Source organism: Theropithecus gelada, chromosome 7b, assembly GCF_003255815.1.
Source record: "Theropithecus gelada isolate Dixy chromosome 7b, Tgel_1.0, whole genome shotgun sequence".
Classification (NCBI taxonomy): Eukaryota; Metazoa; Chordata; class Mammalia; order Primates; family Cercopithecidae; genus Theropithecus; species Theropithecus gelada.
Genome location: NC_037675.1, coordinates 75028659 through 75047463, shown reverse-complemented (window position 1 = coordinate 75047463; position 18805 = coordinate 75028659). Strand labels below are relative to the sequence as shown.

The 18805-nt window shown below is 45.4% G+C and overlaps 3 protein-coding genes across 7 annotated transcripts in view; 2 read left to right on the top strand and 1 right to left on the bottom strand.

Moving 5' to 3' along the window:
- The window catches only part of ELMSAN1 (ELM2 and Myb/SANT domain containing 1), a 72883-nt gene extending 68057 nt beyond the window's left edge, over positions 1–4826 (top strand). For 2 of the 3 annotated variants that reach the window (XM_025391412.1, XM_025391411.1), the window contains exon 12: positions 400–4826. In XM_025391412.1, the coding sequence (XP_025247197.1) occupies positions 400–600 (201 nt within the window). In that variant the 3' untranslated portion in view covers positions 601–4826. The remainder of the gene's footprint in view (positions 1–399) is intronic. The other variant, XM_025391410.1, reaches the window with a different exon arrangement.
- Positions 4827–5530: 704 nt separating this feature from the next.
- On the top strand, positions 5531–8185 carry PNMA1 (PNMA family member 1). 2 transcript variants are annotated; one of them, XM_025391414.1, is made up of 2 exons: positions 6149–7368; positions 7409–8185. In XM_025391414.1, the coding sequence occupies exons 1-2, from the start codon at positions 6335–6337 to the stop codon at positions 7416–7418; spliced, it is 1044 nt and encodes a 347-aa protein (XP_025247199.1). In that variant the 5' UTR covers positions 6149–6334; the 3' UTR covers positions 7419–8185. The 2 variants fall into 2 exon arrangements, with proteins under 2 accessions (XP_025247198.1, XP_025247199.1); XM_025391413.1 differs by having other exon boundaries at positions 5531–8185.
- Positions 8186–12112: 3927 nt separating this feature from the next.
- Positions 12113–18805, bottom strand: part of DNAL1 (dynein axonemal light chain 1) — a 59204-nt gene continuing 52511 nt past the window's right edge. For both annotated transcript variants that reach the window (XM_025391416.1, XM_025391415.1), the window contains one exon: positions 12113–18187. In XM_025391416.1, coding sequence (XP_025247201.1) covers positions 18147–18187 — 41 coding nt within the window. In that variant the 3' untranslated portion in view covers positions 12113–18146. The remainder of the gene's footprint in view (positions 18188–18805) is intronic.

Below are 18805 nucleotides of genomic sequence, written 5' to 3'. Positions count from 1 at the left end.
GGCATGCCTGTGTCAACCTCTTTGTCCCCAGCACCTGACCCATCACAGGGGCCTGAATCTCATTTATAGAACAGGGCATGAGCGGACTAAATGACAGAAAACATCAACAGGTCTTCATTAACCCAGACACCAAGATCGCCTGTCAGGCGCATCAAGGCCTCTAGCAGCTCGGGCTGCCCCACAGAATTACCCTAGCAGCAACTTTGTAAACGATAGAGCTGACCAGAGACCAGAGTTGGAGGAGGCAATGGTCGTCCTATCCCTGGAAGGACCCAAGTACATGCCAGGTGACTGGCAGGAGTATATATGACCTTTCAGGCCCCCGGTTCCCTGCGATTCTAGAATTCCAGATCTGCGCTCGCTTGGATCACTCAACTCTCCTTGTTTGATTTTCTTCAGGCCAATGACATCCTCATCCTCCGGAGCCACGAGTCCAATGCCCCTGGGTCTGCCGGTTGTCAGGCCTCAGAGAAGCCAAGGGAAGGGACAGGGAAGTCACGAAGGGCACTACCTTTTTCAGAGAAGAAGAAAAAAACAGAGACATTCAGTAAGACCCAGAATCAGGAGAACACTTTCCCCTGTAAAAAATGTGGCAGGTAAGGTGGCCAGCCCTGTCCCCGCTAGGAGCCAGGGGGCTGGTGCGCAGCGGGGGCGGGGCCCGGGGGGAGGGGCCCGGGGGGAGGGGGAAGAGGTACAGGCGGCGTCCGCCTCGTTTCTGATTGGCTCAGCGAGTTTCTAGGGCTGTGACGTCATGGGGCAGCTTTCGGAAAATGATACGAGCTGGCCAGCCCCGGCTGTGCCGCGTCGGGGTTGAAGGTGAAGGCTGGGGTCGCTCGCGCACCCGCGCTGGGAGCCCCGGGGTGGGCCAGGGCTGTCCTGATCAACCCCTGCCCGGCCGCAGGGTGTTTTACAAGGTGAAGAGCCGCAGTGCGCACATGAAGAGCCACGCAGAGCAGGAGAAGAAGGCTGCAGCGCTGAGGCTAAAGGAGAAGGAGGCCGCCGCTGCCGCCGCCGCCCACCAGCAGGCTCTGCGGGAGGAGAGCGGCGCGGGCGCGGGCGACAAGGGCTGAGCGCGGGAGCCAGGCTGGCCCAGTCCTGGACCCTGGCCCTTCCCGCACCTCCGCCAGCGCCCGCAGACACCCTGGCATCTCAAGAGGGAGTGAGGAGAGGATCGCAGGGATTTTTCCCTGCGAAACAAATGAGACAATGAAATAAACGGCTCTTTTACTTATGAAGGCCCCGGGAGCAGCGTTAAGGGCTCCAGGATCCAGTTCTCTTTGCATTTGGTCTGTCGGAAGTTGTCCTCGTGCTTTCCTGAACCGGGAGAGTCCCGTTCCCCTCAGGAGGGGCTCCACTGCCTCTCACACTCCGACTTCTTCTGCTCTGCTGCCCCGCAGTCTCTTCCCTCCTCTTTGCCTCCCCCTCCTCCCCTCGGCCTCTAGGAAGCCACCGTGGCCGGCCAAGCACAAGCTCACCCACTTTGGAGCAGCATTCCTCCTCCCCAGAGGACCTCGAAGGCTGCAACGGCCCTGCCCCAAGCCCCAGAAAAAGGGACTCTCGGAGGGAGTCTGCTGGCTTCTCTGAGAAGGGGCGCAGCCTGATACCTGTGCTGTCCCTGCAGTCTCCAGTCCTGCCTGAGCTGCTCCCGTGACCGTGCCCTGAGTGGCCACCTCCTCTTTGGGAGGGAGGCCGCGACAGGTACTCTCCCTTTGCTGCTTGCTGGCGGCGCTGCTGGGCCTACAAAGTTTTCTCGGCGTTGGGGAAGGGGCTAACGTTCTTGGCCAAAGCACTCATCTTGCTGCAGGCAAGGGAGCTGTGCAGAGGCTGGAAGCTGCAGAGTTAGGCCGGAGAGAGCTTTTGACAAGCTTGGCTCTTTCTGCTTCCCACCTTTTTTGCCAAATACCTTTGGGTCCTGGAGGCTGCCAAGGGCGCTCCGCCTTGAGCAGGTTCCAGAGAGGCTCAGCCTGCCCCTCCTGGGAGCCAGCGTCCTTGCCTCTGCCCTGACCTCAGCAGCTACACCTAACCCCACCGCACCCCACCCAGTGTCGATATCCACAACCCAGCCCCCAGGCCTGCACGCTGGAGATTTCTGGATCCTTCCCTAGGAGGGAGAGGTCTCCTAACTCGATTGGACAGGAGCCTTCATTCCTTGACTCGTGTCATTTGGGAGCTATTTATTTATTCTTAGTATTTAATTTTTAACATCCTCTCAGGGACCAGGGGCCTCCTGCTTTTCAGAGGCCCAAGTGCATTTATCCCAAAACGAGGCATCTTGACATCCCCCATCCCCCCCGAATTCCCAAGGCCCTAAGGTCCCTCACCTGTTTGCTCTGGAAGCTCTTGCCGGTAGGAATGATAGCAACACTGGAAGAGAGTGGGAAGGTGGAGGGTGTCACCAAAGCCACACAGAGCAAGGGAGATCAAAGGCAGTTCTTGCTGCCCCTTCTCTGGCTGTGCTTTGCCTGAGGGAATTGGCAACAGGCCAGGATTCTAATTTGGTTTATGGGGCCTGGATTGTGGTTTGAAGAAGCCATATTTGGCATGGGTGAAGTGAAAGGGCCAGGAGGTTCTGGAGGCCCCTTCACGTCCAGTCCCATAGCGGGGCTAGAGCGGGGCTCAGCTGTTTTTCTGATCTTACTCAACTGAGTTGTGCAAAAGAAATTCTAAGTGAATGCGCGTATGACAGGTCAATGTATTAGGAAGGAGCCAGAAAGTATTCATACTGCTACTCCTTACGAGATAGCCAAAAAGCGTCAGGTCAGTAACTGGGAGTGGAGAGGGAGTTTTGTTTTGAAACTGTGCACTGTCAGGTATTTTTCAGCATCCATTTATACATTAGTGTGGTTCTACAGGACCCCGGCTGTGGAAGTAACAAATTTCTTCTCCCTCCAGACTCTTGGATGACTACCTAGATCTCCAACTTCCCAGTTAGTTTCCTCCACAGGTTTCCATGAGCTCAGTATCCCAAGACAGCAAAAATCTGGTATATACCCTGTAGAAGCAGGGGGGTAGCAAATTTAGGCTCTCTTCGAAATTACTTGTATAATACGAGTGCCTTCGCAGCTTAGCCCCAAAGTGCTACTTACGTTTCCCAAGGTTTTTTCTATTCAAACCATATTTGGTTTCAGTCTCCTTTATGGACATAGGGTAACAGAAACCTCCATCATTCAGGAGACCCTTTTGTTCAGTGGTAACATCTTGTACTTGGAAAAAAAAAATTTTTTTTTTTTTTTTTTTTTTTGCGACAGTCTCATTCTGTCGCCCAGGCTGGAGTGAGTGCAGTGGTGCGATCTCGGCTCACTGCAACCTCCGCCTCTCGGGTTAAAGGATTCTCCTGCCTCAGCCTCCTGAGTAGCTGGGATTACAGGCACATACCACCACACCCAGCTAATATTTTTGTATTTTTTTTTTTTAGTAGAGACGGGGTTTTGCCATGTTGTCCAGGCTGGTCTTGAACTCCTGACCTTAGGTGATCCACTCGCCTCGGCCTCCTATAGTGCTGGCATTACAGGCGTGAACCACCGCGCCCGGCCGTAAATGTTTAAACAAGAAAGTGATTCTACTCTTCTAAGCTTACAGAGACCAGACCCGGTGAATGTAACTGGGGAAAATCAAGATGGTACCTCTCTGCATTAATCCCGCCAGACACCGTATTTTAGGAAGGTCCATGCTCCAGGATGCATTCATGTCTTGGATACAGTGTGAAAATTTAAAAGTTTAGAGGGTAGATGCAATTGTGGCAAGTGACCTGCCAATAAAGTAGGTGCAGCTATAGAAGCTGGCATAGGTATATCCTTAATGGTGCTTTCTCCCTGGGCTTGTCTTTTGTTTTTTTTTTCCCTATATTCAGAGCTCTGAGAAGTGATAAACACCTCCAGCTTTCTTAACATCCTCCCCACACCATCTCACCATATCCATCTCCCAGCATCCATCTGCATTCAGCTAAGGGCGGGAAACTGACCTAGTGCCTGTGCTGCAGACCATTTCTGAGGTCTCCACCCATCCAAGGAGGCAGAGCCATCATTACTGTCCTCCATGCCTTCAGCAGCCCCCCTCACAGCTAAGGTACATACCACCCCTTCTGCCGCGCCCCCTTCCACTCCTGGCACCAAGGTCTTTTGCTGCTTATGTCTAAAGGGATCGCCTATATTTAACTGCCTCAGTGACCTAACCTCTTTCTTCTCATGTGCCAGATGTTAAGATGAAGGAGGAATACAACACATACTCAAGCCTCAGCTGTTTAGTTGTTTTCACTGGGGCTCGCTTTTCTGGGACGGTATTTATTATCAGACTGGCAAGCCTAACTCCATAGGTTTACAGGAAGTAGGGATATTTTTATAAAACAATTGTGTCCTCCCCACATTTTGCTATGTTAATATTTGCCTCTAACAATTTGCAGCTGTTTCACTTTTTCTTCATTTGTCTCTAAGTTGAAGGCCTTGTTGGAGGGGACAGAGCACAGGAACAGCCTTGACAGTCTGTAATTATTGTACAAATATTTTAATAGCATATAAATAAGTATATTCCTTTTATTTTGAAACAAAAATGATCAGACACTGCCTTTTGTGTGTTTGCTGCCTGTGGCACCCTTTTTTAAAAAGACTGTTACATATTAAAATAGTGTACATATATATAAATATTACCTCTTTTGCTGTACAGTTGTGATAGAGACTGAAGATTTTATTTTTTGTGTGCTTTTTATAAGAAAAAATTAATACACTAAAGAATCTTGCTGATGTGATTGTAATGTACCTATGTAACTTATTTACTTTTGAATGTTCTTCTGTATCTTTAAACCTTTTATTAAATAAGGTTTTAAAAATTCAGAGTTGAATGCTATGTTCTCTTGGGATTTTCACCATCTGGGGTTGATGTAAGTGGGCCTTGTCTTGCTTGCAGGGAGATTACTCGACATTTTTGAGCCATAAGGATTCTCTTTTAGCAGCCTATTGTCGATGCCAGCCAGGAAAAGGAAAATAACACACTAATGTTTGCCTGGCTAAAAGATGACTCAGTAGACACAAACAGATGTTTACAAAAGTTTAGACAAGAAAAAGTCTGAACTCAGAATCTCACACAAATAAATGGCGCACTCCGACATTTTGGCTTCATTGGGATAAAATATGCAGGGTGCGCAGTGTGGTCAGGGGTAACGGGAAGCCAGGGTTCTGAGGAGACTATTTTCACGTGCAGGGTGGACTGGCTGAGCAACCCGAGTAGGCAAGTCCACCATGAGGGATGCCATCATTTCCAACAGTATCATCTTAAATCCACTCCAGGATTGGATTGTTATTTTTAAAACACGGTGCTTAGCAGTATTTGTTTGCTGTTAAAATGGAAAATTATGAAAAAGGAAATGCGCCATGAGAGAAACAAATGCCCGAGCCCCTCGCTGGCACCATGGCAACCGCTCGACCCCCGCGGGCCGCCGGAGCGGCCGCCGGAGCAGGCGTGATTCGCGCCAGCTGGGACACCGTTGCCATGGCGACGCCCGAGCGGCTCCGCCGCGGGGGCGGGACGGGGCGGGGCTGACGCCGCTAGCGGGCTGGCCCCATCCTCCACTGCAGCAGTAACGTCGCAGCGGGTTGCGGGTAGGACTCCACGCTGAGGCAGCCGCGCAGCGCCTGAGCCGCTGCAGGCCGCCGCGGCCGCCGCTGCCCACCTTTGCCTGTGCTGTTTCCAGCCTCGCTTCTCCGGCTTTCCTGCTCCTCTGCTGCCTTCGTTTCTGGTCCTCGGCCGTCCTCGCCGCCCGCCCAGAGGAGTCCCCGCGCCCGCCAAGAGGAGTCCCCACGCCCTCCAAGAAACCGCTCTCCGCTGGCCCGCAGCCGCCGCGACTTCGGCACAGTCTCTTCCTCTGGCTAGTCTCCCAAACGGCCGCTCCTCGCCCGCGGGAAGACCAGGCTGCGACCGCGAACGCCCGATTCTCTCCAGGAGCCGCAGCGAACTCCCGGCGGCCACGCCCCGCGACCACACCCCGGGTGCTTTCGGCCCAGCGCGCCTGCCTTCGCCGCCCGCCCTCGCTCCTTGCCGGCTGCACGACGACGCGACAGCCCGGCTGCAAGCGGCGGACCCGACCGGACCCGGACCCAGACGCAAGATGGCGACGGCCGCGTGACTGCCTCAGCGTCCCCGAGCTCAGCTCCAAGTGCACCTACGGACTGACTGGGGGGGGCAGAGAAGGGCGAGATCAGGACTCTGTGTCTTTGTTAGTCGTGAATGCATGAAGCCTACCTCCCTCGGGCCTACTTGGTGGGAGTGTCTGGTATTGTTCTAAGGCCAGGAGTACGGTGAGCCACAGTCTGTTGGTAGAATTGGCGTGTTGATAGTTGAGAAAATGGCGATGACACTGTTGGAAGACTGGTGCCGGGGGATGGATGTGAACTCCCAGAGAGCTCTGTTGGTCTGGGGCATCCCAGTGAACTGTGATGAGGCTGAAATCGAAGAGACCCTCCAGGCAGCGATGCCCCAGGTCCCCTACCGAATGCTTGGGAGAATGTTCTGGAGGGAAGAAAATGCGAAAGCAGCCTTATTAGAGCTCACTGGCGCTGTCGATTACGCCGCGATCCCCAGGGAGATGCCGGGCAAAGGAGGGGTCTGGAAAGTGTTGTTTAAGCCCCCAACTTCTGATGCTGAATTTTTAGAAAGATTGCACCTCTTCCTAGCTAGAGAGGGGTGGACCGTGCAAGATGTTGCCCGTGTCCTTGGGTTTCAGAACCCTACTCCGACCCCGGGCCCAGAGATGCCAGCAGAGATGCTAAACTATATTTTGGATAATGTTATTCAGCCTCTTGTTGAGTCCATATGGTACAAGAGGCTGACACTTTTCTCGGGGAGGGACATCCCAGGGCCTGGAGAGGAAACCTTTGATCCCTGGCTGGAGCACACTAATGAGGTCCTAGAGGAGTGGCAGGTGTCAGATGTAGAAAAGAGGCGGCGGTTGATGGAGAGTCTTAGAGGCCCTGCCGCTGATGTCATTCGCATCCTCAAGTCCAACAACCCCGCGATAACCACTGCCGAATGCCTGAAGGCGCTTGAGCAGGTGTTTGGGAGCGTTGAGAGCTCTAGGGATGCCCAGATCAAATTTCTGAACACTTATCAGAACCCGGGAGAAAAATTGTCTGCTTATGTCATTCGTCTGGAGCCTCTGCTACAGAAGGTGGTAGAGAAGGGGGCCATTGATAAAGATAACGTGAACCAGGCCCGCCTAGAGCAGGTCATTGCTGGGGCCAACCACAGCGGGGCCATCCGAAGGCAGCTGTGGCTTACCGGGGCTGGGGAAGGGCCGGCCCCAAACCTCTTTCAGTTGCTGGTGCAGATCCGTGAGGAGGAAGCCAAGGAGGAGGAGGAGGAGGCTGAGGCCACCCTTCTGCAGTTAGGCCTGGAAGGGCACTTCTGAGTGCCAGAAAAGGCAGCTTTAGTGCAGACCTAGATCACAGCTAGTTTTCTTGTCCCTGTGGGGTCTTACAGATGTGTCTCTGAGTAGTAAAGGCTTAGCCCTGTTCTGTTTTGTTGTTTTTTTTGGAGGGGAAGGTTAGTCAGGCCTGAGTATTCATGTAACATTCTAAAATTGTGCAAGCGAGCACCGTGAGCTGCTACAATGCAAGTGGGTCTTGCTAGCTAAAGTGCCAGGTAAAGGGTTGGTTGGACACAGCGCTTAGTGCACGCTGTCATCATGGACATCATAATCAGTTGTGAAAAACACACGAACCTCTGACACTTCCACACTGAATGTGAAATTGCATGTGCAGATGTTTACTACGGGGCCTGGCTCACAGGAAGTGTTCAGTAAAAGTATGAACTATTAGATTACTGATAGCACAGATTTTTCTTTACCATAAATAGTTCCAGATTTATATTGATGGAAGGAAATGTGCATTTATTAGCTATTACTCAACTTTACAATGCAAACATCATATTTCTCATCTTTAAACATGTCGATCAGTTTAATTGAAAAGTATTCTGAGACTGCAAAATGGGGTGTTAAAAAAAATACTGCAATTACGGAGCTGTGTAAACCAGTTTCTCATTGCATAAGATACAGATGTAAATTGCATGGAGAGGTTGATATGCACCTGTACAGTAATTCACTTCCCCATTTCAGATCTTTGTCAGAGAATAGTTCTTGTTCATACTGAGTGTTCTAAATTTGAAGTTATATATACAAATTAAAATATTTTAAAAATTCTGTTGTCTTCTCATTTTTCTGGCATGTATAAACATTTTTAGCCTAAGTAAACTCTGTCCTTTTTTCTTATGAAGACTTTGTCATTAAACCATTTATTTTACTCTTAAGCTTTGTATGATACTATGAATTTAAATGGCAAGTCCTTTTTTTTCCTTCCCCTCTTGCTGTCGTCTTAACATTTTTTGGTTTATTTTTTAATTTTTTAAATTTTTTATTTTTAAGGGCAGAGAGGGTCTTGCTCTGTTGCCCAGGCTGTAGTGCAATGGAGCGATCTCAGCTCACTGCAACGTCTGCCTCCCGGATTCAAGTGATTCTCCTGCCTCAGCCTCCTGAGTAGCTGGGATTACAGGCATGTGCCACCACACCTAGCTAATTTTGTATTTTTTTAGTAGAGATGGGTTTCACCACGTTGGTCAGGCTGGTCTGGAACGCCTGACCTCAAGTGATCCACCTGCCTTGGCTTCCCAAAGTGCTGGGATTACAGGCATGAGCCATCTCGTTTTTTCTACTAGAAATACAAAAATTAGCCGGGTGTGGTGGTGGGTGCCTTTAATTCCGGCTACTTGGGAAGCTGAGGCAGGAGAATCACTCTGGGAGGCAGAGGTTGCAGTGAGCCGAGATTGCGCCACTGCCCTGCAGCCTGGGCAACAGAGTGAGACTCTTGTCTCAAAAAAAAAAAAAAAAAAAAAAAAAAAAATTTAGAGACCAGATATGGTGGCTCACACTTGTAATCCCAGCACTTAGGGAGGATTGCCTGAAGCCAAGATTTTGAGACCAGCCTGGGCAACACAGACCCAATCTCCACATACATTTTTAAAAATTAGCCAGGCATGGTGGCACAGGCCTGTGGTCCCAGCAGCTCAGGCAGCTGAGGTGGGAGATTGCTTGAGCTCAGGAGGTTGAGGCTGCAGTGCGCCATGATCGCCCCACTGCACTCCAACCTGGTGATAAAGTGAGACCCTGTTTCTCAAAAAAATTTTTTTAGAAAATCTTGAAATGGGGTTCAGGAGGTTATCTGGCAATGTTTTTCTCTTAAGATCACTTTTCAGCTAAACATTTTATTTCACTGAAGAAATAACTATAATTCATCACACCTGTGTAAAATGACGGCTTATTTTACAGCAGCCATTTATAACAGGAAGATATAAAAAGGGAAATACAGCTTTAAAACATGTTTTTTTTTTTGCTGCAAAGATTCAGTGATTGAAGATATCCATCTTTTGAGGTCCTCAGTGAATCTAAAGTTACTACATGAATATTGTGTTCAGTGAGCTTTTCCCTAATAAGGTTTTAAAATTATAGCTGAGCCATTCGACAAGTTTATAAGGGGTAATGTTATGTTCTTCCAGATTTTTCGGTGCACATATTCGCTTCACGTCTGTACATCCCTTTCCTCCTGTCACAAACACATCTCCACATACTTGCCTTGGTTCCCAACAGATATGCTCAGCTTCACTTACCACAAACACTCGGCATGTCTTCACCCGCTACCCACCATTCACATAACTTTCCCCTCCATTCCCACCAGCATCAGGCACGCACTCAGCCGACCTCTTACATTCTGGACACATTCACTGTCATCTCCCCCTCAGTACTCCCAGGATAACATACACCCTCCTCCCGTTCCATGTACACTATGCCACTCTCCCAACCCCAACATACATTCCCACTTCTCCTCACACCCACACACACTCCCACCACCAAACACCAACGAGCCACCACATATATGTACACACTCCCACTCCACACATATACACACATACTTTTTTTTTTTTTTTTGGAGACGGAGTCTTGCTCTGTCGCCCAGGCTGGAGTGCAATGGCATAATCTTGGCTTACTGCAACCTCTCTCTTGGGCTCAAGTGATCCTCCTGCCTCAGCCTCCGAAGTAGCTGGGATTACAGGTGTGTGCCACCACACCTGGCTAATTTTTGTATTTTTAGTAGAGACAGGGTTTCACCATGTAGGCCAGGCTGGTCTCGAACTCCTGACCTCGTGGTTCGAAAGTGCTCCAAAAGTGCTGGGATTACAGGCGTGAGCCACCGCAACCGGCTCACATGCTAGATTTTTTTAAATGGGCCAGGTGCAGTGGCTCACACCTGGGATGCTGAGGTGGGAGGATGGCTTAAAGACAGGAGTTCAAGACCAGCCTGAGCAAAGTAGTGAGATCTTGTCTCTACAAAAATAAGTAAATTTAAAAATTAGCCAGGCCATTTAGGAGGCTGATGCAGGAGGACTGCTTGAGCCCAGGAGTTCAAGGTTGCAGTGATCTATGAACATGCCACTGCACTCCAGCCTGGGGTGACAGAACAAGACCCTGTCTCGAAAAAAAAAAAAACAAACAAAACACCACACACACAGATGCACAAAAAAACAAATTAGGTATATAAGGATTCTTTGCGGTTTTTTTGTTTTGTTTTTTTTGGTGTGTTTGGTGTTTTTTTTTTTTTTTTTTTTTTTGGCCCAATATGTTATGGACATCCTTCTATAGCTTAAACATAGGGATATACCTTCTTTTCATAGATGTAGAGTTGGCTGCATTCTTAGGAGGGAAGTTATCACCTAGGATTCTGACTTCTTAATTATATAAAACAATTGTATATATCTACATGCATACATATATATTCAATGCATTACATATATATGACATCAATCAGTGTCAGGCTCCTAAATGTCCATCCTTTGTTCTAGGAAACAATGAACTAAAAATAACAATGGGATATTTATGATCTGAATTAAGGCTTTCTTTTTATAAGCTCAGAAATTGAAATTTGTCTTTGTTTTTCCATTTTTTAGGGACAGGATCTTGCAGTGACATGATCATAGCTCACTGTAACCTCAAACTTCTGGGCTCCAGCAATCCTGCCTCAGCCTCCCCAGTAGCTAGGAGCACAGATGGCAGAACTAATTTTTTTTTTTTTTTGGTAGAGATGGGGTCTCACGATGTTTCCTAGGCTGGTCTCAAACTCCTGCCTTGGCCTCCCAAAGCACTGGGATTACAGGCGTGAGCCACCACACCTGACAATTTGTCTGCTGTTTAGTGGAGGACAGCAGCAAGAAATGTATCCTCATAATCAAACAACTGGAATAAGAAGTAGAAACTACACTACAGCTCTATTTTGCGACCAAAATTACATTTTAGCTGATAGCACAGAAAATGTGCTGGCAAAATGTGTAACGTTACTGATATTGCTTGGTGATTCCTTTTTCTCAACTCAGGGCCTATCAGCTAACCTTTACCTTGCATACCTTCTGGTAATCAGGTGAGGACTAGGAATGGTCAAGTGCAGTAGTAACTTGCTGTCCCTGGAAGTACTCTTTCTAGGAGCCTAATAATTTGAAATAGTGCCCAAAGAACTGAGGAAGAGTTACAAGCCTGGGAGGAAAAAAACTACTAAAAAAAAAAATTTAGCTAAAGAAATGAACGCCTCTGGCCGGGCGCAGTGGCTCTTGCCTGTAATCCTAGCATTTTGGGAGGCCGCAGTGGGCACATCACAAGGTCAGGAGTTTGAGACCAGCCTGGCCAGCATGGTGAAACTTCGTCTCTGCTACAAATACAAAAATCAGCCAGGCATGGTGGTGCACGCCTGTAGTCCCAGCTACTCGAGAGGCTGAGGCAGGAGACTCACCTGAACACGAGAGGCAGAGGTTGCAGTGAGCTGAGACCGTGCCACTGCTGCACTCCAGCCTGGGCAACAGAGTGAGACTTTGTCTCAAAAAAAAAACCAAACCAAAACAAAACAAAACACCTCTGTCTTTCGCTCTCTCTCACGTGCATGCGCACACACACACACCCCCCACACAAACTGCATGGTATATGTTATCCAAAGGCGAATTTCTTTGGATTGAATATCACTAGAAGTTTATATAATTGCTCTATATTAGCTACAACTAATAATCATGTACCAAAAATATACTTTTTTTTTTAACAAAATAACACAATTTATTACTATTTTAAAACATTTCACAAAATAACATTCAGAAACTCAACATTTCTAAATAACTTAATTCACAATAAGTTTAGTCATAAAGTCATGCTACAAAACTCCTGTGTATAAAAGATTACCAAAGTATTCATAGATGTTAAAATGTTCTTCAGAATGGAGTTGGTTCTAGAAGCCAAAGATTCTGGAATGATGCCCGTAATCATAACTGCCAGCCTGGGAGAGGAGTTGGCTATGCACACGTGCTCTTAGCTTCCAACTCACCAGTCTTTTTATGGGAGTGATCTCCTCTAGGCAGTAGCACCTCCGAGGCAGGTACCCTACTGATCACAGAGGCAAAGAGCCTCCCACCCACATAATGTTAGACAACTCTACATTCATTTAAAATCTAGAGGTGGGAACGATAATTCGCAAAGCTTCTATTCTGAGTAGGAGAACTACTTGATACATCCCCCAGAGGGATGATCTTGGATGTAACAGACGTGGAAGACGACTCAAGTAGGGAAAAAGGGAAATCCTGACTCTGATTATGTCAAAAGACAGTAACTACTCATGTGGGTTTAGAACGAGCAAGGGTGAGGTTTGGTTCTCTAACATCCAAGTGCAGGCTAGATATTTACCTATCTGCTCTATGGAAGTCCTTTCCACCAACATCCAGTTCATAAGTTTAAAGTGCAAATCTACTGAAAAATAGTTTACTCTCCCCCATGTTACTCTCCCCCATGTTAAATTTGCTAGATCATAATTTGGTTGGCTGGGTCTCCTCTAAACTGCCCAATATGGGAAATTAACTAGAATCCAGTTAATGACTTCTCCAAGTATCAAGTAAAAAGTTTTCTCAGTTTATCTTAGGCCAGAGAAAGGTAAGACACTCAGTCTAGTTCTTCCTTTCAGTTTTCTTCCTTTACAGATTTACAAAATGCAGGAATAGAGATACAGATATGGTATTTCTAAAAGTTCTGTGATTTTAAAACATAACCCTTGATTTTTGGAAGTTCACCCATTTTATGGTTTACAAAAAGAAAACAATATGACACATGTTAGAGCAAAGATAAAGAAATATGGTCAAGTTACCTTGTCAGAAGCAGCACCAACTCTGCTACGCTGAATCTTGCTTTTATATTTCATTATTTACAGACACATTAAATAGCCCCAAATAAAGAAAATCTGTGCCAAAGGAATGAATTTCTAGTAAAGGGTAACATGCAATTTAGCAGTTTTCTTCCTTTACTAACACTTACAGTATGTAAGGTGTTAGTGAATTGATGGTCTGACTGTAGTCAGAGAGACACAATCTATTCATGACTGATGCTTTGACACTTCCTCCTAATGCTTTTAAGTGAGTGATTAACTCCAACTTTTCTGGGCCCTGTGCTTTTCCATTTAGCCCTGAGAAAAACCCAGGTAGAAGATTCCAACTCTCTTCACACATCACCAATTCTCAGAATAAGTCAACAGTCAAGATTCATTTCTTATTCTTCCTTATTCTGCTCTGACCACTGGTAAAATGTGTCAAAAGAAGTGCTTATTCAAGTTCAAATTTCTCTTTCCACGAAAGAATCACATTTTTTTTTTTCTTTTTGAGATGGAGACTCTGTCACCCAGGCTGGAGTACAGTCACATGATCTCGGCTCACTGAAGCTTCTGCCTCCTGGGTTCAAGCAATTCTCCTGCCTCAGCCTCCCGAGTAGCTGGGATTACAGGCATGCACTACCATACCCGGCTAACTTTTTATAGTTTTGGTAGACACGGGGTTTCACCATGTTAGCCAGGCTGGTCTCGAACTCCTGACCTCAAGTGATCTGCCCACCACGGCCTCCCAAAGTGCTGGGATTACAGGCATGAGCCACAGTGCCCAATCAGGAAACACATTTAAGTGCCTTATACCACTATATGTGGAATGAATCCAGTAGCCATACCAAGTTATTGACCAGTCATCTTAAGCAGACATTCTTCTGATCACACCCAAAATTGATGTCTATATCAGCTAACTTTCCTACAAGATTATCAAATTTTACACAGTATTTTTCTGTATTTAATGACTGCCATGGTCTGCAAAATTATGTGCATTACTAGACAATGAATGATGCTTAAAGAATGATGACCTATTTTCTAAAGCACACTCAAAATGTTAAACTTTAGAGACAAAGCAGAATCTATGATAAAGTTGGGTTCTGTTGATAGAAACAGAGAGGTAGGTTAATAATCACTGTCCTAATATAAGCAAGAATGCTTAGAAATAAAAGTTGAGACCCTGCTTCAAAAAAGAGAAGTTGAACCTTCCAGCCCTGAGTTTCTAATATTATATGAAAATTATGAAAATGAGCATTACAGCCAGTTGCAGTGGCTCACGTCTGTAATCCCAGCATTTTGGGAGGCTGAGGCAGGCAGATCACGAGGTCAGGAGTTTGAGACCAGCCTGGCCAGTATGGTGAAACGCTATCTCTACTAAAATTACAAAAATTAGCCAGGTATGATGGTGGGCACCTGTAGTCCCAGCTACTTGGGAGGCTGAGGCAGAAGAATTGCTTGAACCCAGGAGGCGGAGGTTGCGGTGAGTCAAGATTGTACCACTGTACTCCAGCCTAGCCGACAGAGCGAGACTCCGTCTCAACAACAACAACAACAACAACAAAAATGAGCATTACAAAAAAGAAAATACCAGTGACCATTTCTTTCCATCCATGATCATTGAATACACCACCTTCTCTCATATAACAATTCAAGTGGCACATGGCTACAGACTGAAAATAAATGGACCCTGGACACAGGTGATATTGGTATAAAAAGCACAACTAAGGGAGAATTTGTTCCCACCCTCCTACTGGGTGGGAACATCTGTCTCCCAAGAGACAGATGGCAATGTCTGGAGATATCTTTGTTGTCATGGCTGAGGAGGGTATACTGGAATCTAGTGGGTAGAGGCCAGGGATGCAGCTGAACATCATAAGTACACAGGACAGCTCCCAACAACAATGAATTATCGATCCCAAAATGTTAATAGTTCCAAGGTTGATCCTCTGCTTTAAAGGAACAAATTCTTATTAACAGAGAACATAGAAACCTTTTAAGGCCTGTCTGCGTAATACAGCCCTAATCTTAGAGTTAGGGAACATAGAAAAGTTAAACTCCTTGGTAGACTAAAATCAAATTTGCTGTGAAAAACTAAAATACTGAACTGATTCCAGAGTTTTACCATCACTTACAAGAATAGAAGAAATTTGGCCAGGCGCAGTGGCTCATGCCTGTAATCCCAGCACTTTGGGAGACCAATGTGGGCAGGTCGCCTGAAGTTAAGAGTTCAAGACAAGCCTGGCCAACATGGTGAAACCCCATCTCCACTAAAAATACAAAATAGGCTGGGCATGATGGCATGTGACTGTGGTCCCAGCTACTCAGGATTGAGACTCTGTTTAAAAAACAAACAAACAAAAAAATCAGAATAGAAAAAATTTAAATTTAAATGATCCACTAAAATGGCTTAATAAACTGGAAGCACAGACAGAATCTATTCCACGTAGGTCAAATTTTTGATCCAAGAGGCATAAACCAAAGGCATTTATATCAGCTAAATTTGCAGCAGTAAAGGATAATTTAGGGAATGATTTGAGAAAATATCCTACATTTCTTCATACATCCCAACTGCCATTTTCTAATGGCATGGGTTCCATGAACAGGGATGCATAGAAGTCATTTAAAGATTTGTTGAATGATACTAAATATGAATTTTGCATGAAATGGACAGAGAGAAGTATCTTACATTTCTCTGAGAACTACCTGTAATTAACAGTCATTGAGAAACAAGGAAAAAGAAAACCAGTTTCTATATTGCAGAATTCAGAAAAAACAAACAGCAAAACTCTAAGTCATTTTACAAATAAATTCAATATGAAATCATTTACTTCCTATTATATTCACTTCCAGCGTTACTTTTAGAAAACATATCCATATCAACATGGCTTCAAGCTTGCCTACTGGAGGAAGTGCAAATTTTAAGAAGATCATCTTCCCTCTCAGTTTATGGAACTTAAACATCACCAAGGAGAATGAAGGCTCATTGCCTACAGTCCATAAAAGAAATGTCCAAAGGCTTTGAATGCATGAACCAGCTAGAGTAGAATAAGGTTTCTTTCTATCAGACTGAAAAGAAAAGAAAACTAAAAGGGTGTTAGACCAAGTTTTCCTCTTGTTTGTTTGTTTGTTTGTTTTGATACGGAGTCTCGCTCTGTTGCTAGGCTGGAACGCAGTGGCACAATCTCGGCTCACTGCAACCTCCACCTCCCTGGTTCAAATGATTCTCCTGCCTCAGCCTCCCAAGTAGTTGGGACTACAGGCGCCCACCACCACACCCGGCTAATTTTGTATTTTTAGTAGAGATGGGGTTTCGCCATGTTGGTCAGTCTGGTCTTGAACTCCTGACCTCAGATGATCCGCCCGCCTCAGCCTCCCAAAGTGCTGGGATGACAGGCGTGAGCCACCGCGCCTGGCCTCTCTTGTTTGTATTTAGAGTTGATTGTCAAAGCAGTGGTCCCTTTTGATCAAAGTGACTTAGAAAAATCAAGTAATTCCTATATAAATGATAGCTGTAATCTTCTGAAACCCAGGACTACTTATGCAATCACTTTTTAAAGATGATTCTCCCCTCTTTCACTGTGATTTTATGCAAGTAAAATCACACAAGTAGATGGGGAAACAACAATCAACAGTCTCTGAGGGACGTTAGGCACAATTTGGCAGAGGGCCCCTGACTTCTTTTCTGCAATCTAACAGTGATTCAGCCATGGCCTCTTATGACTTCATCGGCTTACTGACTACAATGTCTTACATTTTCCTGAAAGATTTTTTGTTTACATGATAAATTCTAACCTCCGCATCTAACTATTGCTTTGCAATTTTGAGGTTATATTGCCTACACTGTTTTATGTAGGAGACAATCCTCAAACATATTGCCATTTGCCTGGGATCTCATAATGAAACATCTCTCTTCCTTCCACAACCACGTACATAATACATTTTAAGAGCTGTTTAACTTAGAACTTCTCAAAAAATAGATTTTGAAATACTAAGTTTCATTATACCCTTACTTATAACCATGATAGTCACTTTTCCCAACACTGAAGGTCACCAGACCAAATCATTAGGGTCAATTTTGACATACATCAATGGCTAGCATTTAGGCTAGGAATTCAAATATAACTAATGCTTTAAACACATAAGGAACTATAAAACCAAAATGTGTGCTTAAGGCCAGGTCCACATGAGTAACATGGCCACATTATCAGTCAAAGACATGATCATGACAGTCATTTTAATCACTGACTTAGATCACAGAACGACTGACTGCACACAATGACTCAAGTGGCTATGCATATAAAACAACCTAAATTCCAGTTGACTATGTACACATTTTTGGAAAAACAAGTAAGTATAATATAGACTAGAAGGTCTCTGAGATTCCACTTTTTCCTTTTTTCACATATCTTTTCCAATGGAACTTTGGAGTCTTGGTTCCAGACCTGCTGTATTTCTAAGAGGAACCCTTCCCATCACCATACTACCTTCTGAGCTAAAGGCATGATATATTTGTGCTTCTGAATTGTACAGAGACAGACCTTCAGGAAAAACATTCTAAATTTTCAAATGTATATCTTTTAAAATGTCTAACCTAAAAAAAATGAACTGAAAAAAACATTTGTTCCTTTGTTATTAAAAATGACTGGTCTACAAAGGTTTTGTTTTAGTAGATGGGGCTACACAGTATATAACTGAGACTGAAGACAAAAACTGAAAATTTGTGATTTCTAAAAAGAGGAATAGGATATATAAGGTTGGCGTTACCAGTTTTGGGAAGAAACACTGAATAAGTTAAGGGGGGGAAAGAAAGATGAGAATCAGTGATCTGTTTTATCTTAAGAAACTTTTGTCCCATACAGAATCTTTAAAATAGACAATTATATAAAATTTATCTATTGTTCTTATGACATTTAAATAAGTTAACACACAGTGGAAAGCGTGGCATTAGTTATCTTCTTCCTCATCCCCTTTAATTACTGGAGTACCTAAAATGAAAAAGAAAATTATTACTAGTTATTCTCAAACAATTGCTAAAATTCTAGACGAAAATATTTTCCTGGCCGGGCACCGTGTCTCACGCTTGTAATCCCAGCACTTTGGGAGGCCAAGGCAGGTGGGTCACCTGAGGTCAGGAGTTCGAGACCATCCTGGCCAACATGGTGAAACTCCGTCTCTACTAAAAATACAAAAATTAGCTGGGTGTGGTGGCGGGTGGTTGTAATCCCAGTTACCTGGGAGGCTGAGACAGGAGAATCGCTTGAACCCGGGAGGCAGAGGTTGTGGTGAGCCGAGATTGCACCATTGCACTCCAGCCTGGGTGACAAGAGCAAAACTTCATCTCAGAAAAAAGAAAAACCTGAGAAACTCTGAGATACTATGAAGTGTGCCATAATAAAAATAATTTCACAAAATAATCTCTTTAATTTCAAATTCTCTGAAAAGCTTCTCAGAAGAATTCTCAAATGGTTTAGTATGCATACTTATGAATATTAATCCCCATAACTGCCAAACCGCAAATAAAAATGCCTATGGCCAGGCATGGTGGCTCACTGCCTCTAATTCCAGTACTTTGGGAGGCCAGATGAGAGGAGCGCTTAAGCCTA

Excerpts from the sequence above, each read along its gene's own strand:
- PNMA1 (XM_025391413.1), top strand. The coding sequence starts at position 6,335 with ATGGCGATGACACTGTTGGAAGACTGGTGCCGGGGGATGGATGTGAAC.